We start from the raw sequence: 6,000 nt of genomic DNA on the forward strand, positions 1-6,000 counted from the left end.
GTACCCCAATGGGTTCTCCCTTATCGCTAGTGGTAGCGAATGTTTTCATGGAGAAATTTGAGACAGATCCCATCCAGACATCTATCCTACGTTCTTCTTTGTGGAAGAGATACGTAAATGACACGTTCGTCATCTGGCCTCATGGCCTGCCAGTACTGAACCAATTTCTCAACCACATCAATTCCATACACCCGTCTATCAAATTTACCATGGAAGTGGACAAGGATGTCAAGCTACCATTTATGGATGTTTTGATCGACAAGAGACCTGATGACTCGTTGGGACATTCGGTCTATAGGTGTAGTGCCGTAGATGGGCCACGCTTACCGGCAGTGGTAGACGAGGTCCATCTGTAAGGGTACCCGTACCGCCAAGGGGGGGGGCTGTGGGGGATCTACGATCCCACGCAACGCCTCCCCTCGATGGGCAAAGGGGCATAAAAGAAGACCTCCCCAGCCGATCGGGGCCAGTCGCAGCTCAAGACCCAAGACCAGCCAGCTTAGGACCCTGGATCCCCTCGCCCCGCTTGTCCTTGTAAGGGCCGGGATGCTGTGCGGGGCAGTGGTGGGACTCTGGGATTCCCGGCTCTACGTCCTTGTAAGGGCGAGTTCCGAGGAAGCCAGAGTCTAGATCCGCACCTTGGCTGGGTCGGGTCAGGTAGCCTTCCCTAGGGTAATTGTAGCCGGAGGACCCGAGAGCGTAGCCAGTGTCGGGCATGCTAGGAGTAGGTTGTGTCCCTAGGCTGTGTCCCTAGGCTGTGTCCCTAGGCTGTGTCCCTAGGCTGTGTCCCTAGGCTGTGTCCCTAGGCTGTGTCCCTAGGCTTAACAGAGTATCAGGACTGTTGGAGTGTTGTATCGTAATAAAGAAGTTACCTCTACAAGTGTCTCCGGAACCCATTACACAGGAAAGCCACCCACACGGATGCCTATCTAAAGCCTGACTCCCACCACCATCCAGCCCAGAAGAATTCCCTCATCAAAACACTACACAATAGGGCCCGTTGCATCTCTGACCAGCACCACCTAGCCAGTGAGTTGGAGCACGTACACCAAGCCCTCAGGATGAACGGACACTCGGACTGTACAATCTGCAAAGCTGTCAACCCAGCCATGCGGAGACAACCTTCTGAGGATCCAACCAAAACCATCACTTTACCGTACATAGCAGGGGTTACCAAATATATTTCCAAAATCTTAAACAAACACAAGATCCAGGTTTGTTTCAAAACAGTACACAAAATCCGTGATTTAATCCCATCTGTAAACGATGTTATTCCTGACATGCAATACCCTGGTGTCTACAAACTGAGTTGTGGTTGCGGTAGCAGTTACATTGGGGAAACGAAACGACATGTCTCAGACCGCGTTCCCGAACACAGGCAGATCTGAAACATGGTAGCACCAATACCTCTGCCGTTGCTGATCATTGTTTTAACACTGTGGGCTCACACGAAATTGTTTTTTTCCAAGATGGAGGTACTCTGCAAACATACTGGCTACCTTCACAGATTTGGTCATGAAGCCATCCAGATATATAAACACAGACACAACTTCAACCGAGAAGATGGGTACAAACTGAGCAATCATTGGAAGGACGTTATTAACCAGGTAAAGTCTTACCTAACTGTGATGTTTCCATCCTACCTGCCTATGTCAGCTGTTATTTCCGACTATCTGTCTGTCTGTGCCTCTCTCTTAGATCTATCACATGTCCTTTGGATTGCACTCTCATGCTCACATGTCCTTTGGATTGCACTCTCATGCTCATATGCCCTTGGATTGCACTCTCATGCTCACATGCCCTTTGGATTGCGCTCTCATGCCTTTGGATTGCACCACTATTCGTTCTTACATTAACATGCTAATCTCTCACATTAACATAGCCACTTCCGATAATTGTTTTTTTACCCTTTTATCTGGCAACAAAACTGACACCTTTTTTACAAGGAGTCATGTTTGCATTGACCACAATACCTGCAGTCGGAATGCAAACAAAAAACATAACTCTGATAATGTATGCACTGTCCTTGAAATTGATTGGTCCACACCCGAGACAGCTTTCTTTAGAGCCTAGTCTCACATGGTGTTGGACCAGATGACGCCAAAAGGCGCACAACTCAAGGACAATGCACCATCAGAGTATGAGAGCTCGGGGTAAGCATTGACACCATTGGAACCTCATTTTTACCCTTTTATCTGGCAATAAAACTGACACCATACATTATCAGAGTTATGTTTTTTGTTTGCATTCCGATTGCAGGTATTGTGGTCAATGCAAACATGACTCCTTGTAAAAAAGGTGTCAGTTTTTTTGCCAGATAAAAGGGTAAAAAAACAAATTATCATATTTTGTTACTGGCAAATGAGGTTCCAATGGTGTAAATAGCCACTTCCAATAGAATGGTTGGCTACGTACGGTGCAAATGAAGTTCAACATACATACTTCCCCACATTGGTCATCCTGATTTTGTGAAAAAGGTGGCTTGATAGCTACTTTCAGAAAAAATGGTAGATAAAAAGCCGTAAATTGGAAGATGATTGAAATAGTAGTAGGTTTTTACCCTTTAAACTGGTACAAAAACTGACACCTTTATACAAGGCATTATGTTTGCAATAACCACAACACAAGTAGTCAAAATGCAAACAAAAAGAAAACAACTCTGATAATGATATGCACTGTCCTTGAAGTTGATTGGTCCACACCCGAGACCACAGCTTACAGATGTACTGTGTGTGTGTGATAATTGAGTATTTCGTGAATGGATCCTTACGTAGAGAGCTTTTTTAGGCTGGTTATCTCCTTCAGTAGATATGTATTGTCCTTCACACCTGTTTCTGTTGAAACAGAGAGAGGGCATTGAGATAAGCACATGTTTAAGAAAGCTGATGCTACCATTTTCTTTTACTTGCATCATAAAACTTTATACAGGGACTCCTTTACTTACGAACACTCGACTTACGAACTTTCAGAGATAGGAACAAACCTGTCCGTATGTCCATTTATATGTTCGGACTGAGAGTCGTTAGTTCAACCGCTGCGCAATAGATGGTGGTGGTGGCATCTACATCTGAAGAACATGAATAACTAGTGGCATCTACATCTACAGGCGATTATACAACTTTTAAAGCCATTCCCCATGATTAGTGCACATGCCGTACACCATGTTTGGAATCGACAGGAGTTTAGTTGGACTTGCGAACAAATCGACTTACGAACAGACCTCTGGAACCTAACTCGCTCGTAAGTAGAGGAGTCCTTGCAAATGGCAATTTCCACAACATCAGGCAAGTTAGCAATAATTATGAATCCATTCTCCATTATTATTTCACAGTTGCACTAGCGTTAGGGCATGCTAGAAAGAAAACAATTAAATTTGCTAATATTAGGAGTCAGCTACACATTAATGTTTTATAGTAAACGTGTCAAGACTTAATATTGTGGTTTAAAGAACGCAGACACTTCCTGACACTGATGTGTAAGTCGTATAATCATGTACAGGTCTTAGTCAATCCACGTGTGGATTAAGCCCTCCCATTGCCTTTGAGTCACTAGAGGTTGTTTGACCATACTTCGCCACAATGGTCAGTGCAGGATGGTAAATGAAGGGTACCCAGGACCGCATCAGATATCACGAACTGCTGGTGCTTGCCATGGCATAAAATAGAGCTCAGGTGACTGGATTCATAGTGCAGTATGCAAACCACTATGCCACCACTATTTCACTTCTCCGTTGAGTTCCTTAACTTAGGAGAGATACCGGCAGCAGAGTAATAGGTTAACATGACAGCTAGTGGTGATATGCCTCTGAAACAGTGTCTCTGGCTCAATTTATGAAGGTGCTGTAGTGAATTGTGCATCAGTGCGAGGACTGTGCACACTTAGCCGTGACAGTCAAGAGTCTTCTTACGCTATTGTCCCACTTCTGCCATGTGTTAAGTTACCAAAACACGGGAGTGGCAGGACGTATCTGCGTTTTGATCTATGCTTATCTAGATGACAGTTTTGTGAATGTACCGGCCGCTAAACCTACACAGCTCCACTGCAAAACAGAGATGAGGACTTGCCACTGCATCTGCTCTCTTGCAGGAGGGGCAGGGGAGCGAGTGGGGAATGATATGAAAGCTGTCGGTGTGACCAGTGTTCATGTTTATTTATAACAGGGAGATCACCTCCTGGATTGCTCAGTAGCCCAAGTACACTGTGCCACAGATGCTTCTCTTCCCATAAATTTCACCAAGATGCTTAGGTAGTTTAACATAGCAGATACAATGAATATACTTATCTTGCATGCAATGTATTTGTAAATCAGTGGCCATGCACAGATAACGAAAGGAGAATTACAAATCCCCTTGTCTCATTGGAGCTGCCATAAACTGGTGCAGGGTTTCCCTATTTACACAAATGCCACTAGAAAATAATGGTCCAGAAAAAACGTAGTCTGACAGAGTGTGATATTACTCTCAAGAGACATACATAATTGACTATTGTATTACCCACAATCCTCAAGACAGGGCATATTAAGTTTGGTGCAGTGATGCCAACTGGAATAACAGGTCTACATGCTGCTTGTGCTGTGGCTATCGCTCAGTCGACTCTCATGGGAGCAAACTTATCTACAACTACCTGCAGATGTTTCTTATTGTGTTGCAGGGTGAGGCGTATTGCCTCAAGCGCAGACAGCTTGTTGTCACAGGTTTGAGTTCTCGAGCAATACATCCTGGCTGGTCTGGGTAAGCTGTGCCCTTTGTAAAAGTGAGAACGCTCTGCATAAGAAGCACTCACTATGCTCTGGCGTAAACGTCTTCATTACGTCCTCAATGAGCTCTGTCGTCTCTTGGAGCTGCACGCCTGAGCCCTCTCGGGAGGCAGACGTCCGGATCTTCTCAAACATCTCTGCACAGGGTACCAGACTTGTTATCAAAGGAGCACAAGATCAACACGTGTGTTCCATTTTATATGTTTGTTCCAATTGCATACACTCTCGATAGTTATCAGGAATATTTCATGTGGTAATGTTTTTTTATATATATAAAACAATTGATTATTGACGATAATGCAAACATAATGCAAATTATATGCATTTAGCCCAATTATAGTTGAACATTGTATGTTGCATGGTCTTGTCCTGAGAAAAATGTAACATTTTAAGTAAGCTTATAGTTTTTCATTGCAATACAAGTTTCCATGGGTAAATATTGAGCTTGAAACAAAATCTTCAAACATCCACACATATGCATACACTCATTTACATCAATGCAAAGTATCGACATTTCCTGAAAGATGGCATCAAGGGAAGTGGCACACCACAGCAGACTCTTACTCCACTAAACGGAATAAGAGGCAAGAGGCCTAAAAACACAGCGTGTGGGTAGAGTACTGAGCAGGCGGGCAGGCGGGGACTGCCCCTGTGACTTATATATTAGATATATGCTGGTCTAACGCGTGTAATGCAACTGCATAGATATATCGTACACACGGTACTCTTAATACAAACCTGGGCCACCATTCTTGACAAAAGCTGTTTTCAGGGCAAATTTCTCCTCCCACGTGGAATCAACAAAAGTCATAATTTTCTTTAGCCTTTCCAGGAGCTCAACCATGGCGTAGTTACAGCTGCAAAAGAGGTTGTAATTTAGAAATACGAGCATCAAAGACAGGAGATCCTACGTTTACCTTTCGTATGCTGGTGTTTTATCACTTTAAAACAAAAAGAGCACAGAAACAAAAATAAAATGACAGCTCAGGATGATTTTACCATTAACAGTTTTTATCATAGTGCAAGTTTTGTGACCTCGTTTTGTGGGTCGAATAATGATGATGTTGCAGCATGGTGTGGTTGAGGAGCTGAAGGTGCTGCTTTCAGTTGCACGGTGTTGGTGTTGCATGGGAGGTCATTCGTTCAATAAAATGCAAGACGAAAGGGGAAAGGTTACCGCACACGAGCTACAAAGTGCCGCAACGCACGAGTTGGCAGTTTGATTAATGGCAAGGATCCAAATG

The 6,000-nt window shown here is 44.0% G+C and overlaps 1 protein-coding gene across 2 annotated transcripts in view; it reads right to left on the reverse strand.

Annotated features, from left to right (window-relative positions):
• The window catches only part of LOC133359068 (uncharacterized), a 28,170-nt gene extending 22,561 nt beyond the window's left edge, over nucleotides 1-5,609 (reverse strand). Inside the window, exons 1-3 of one of the 2 annotated variants that reach the window (XM_061577451.1) lie at nucleotides 5,495-5,609; nucleotides 4,783-4,910; nucleotides 2,771-2,834 (exon numbers count right to left, since the gene is read on the reverse strand). In XM_061577451.1, the coding sequence (XP_061433435.1) occupies nucleotides 2,771-2,834; nucleotides 4,783-4,891 (173 nt within the window). In that variant the 5' untranslated portion in view covers nucleotides 4,892-4,910; nucleotides 5,495-5,609. The remainder of the gene's footprint in view (nucleotides 1-2,770; nucleotides 2,835-4,782; nucleotides 4,911-5,494) is intronic. The other variant, XM_061577450.1, reaches the window with a different exon arrangement.
• Between the last annotated feature and the right edge of the window lie 391 nt (nucleotides 5,610-6,000).

This window comes from Lethenteron reissneri, chromosome 64 (genome assembly GCF_015708825.2).
Source record: "Lethenteron reissneri isolate LAM-NWPU_2019-01 chromosome 64, ASM1570882v1, whole genome shotgun sequence".
Classification (NCBI taxonomy): Eukaryota; Metazoa; Chordata; class Hyperoartia; order Petromyzontiformes; family Petromyzontidae; genus Lethenteron; species Lethenteron reissneri.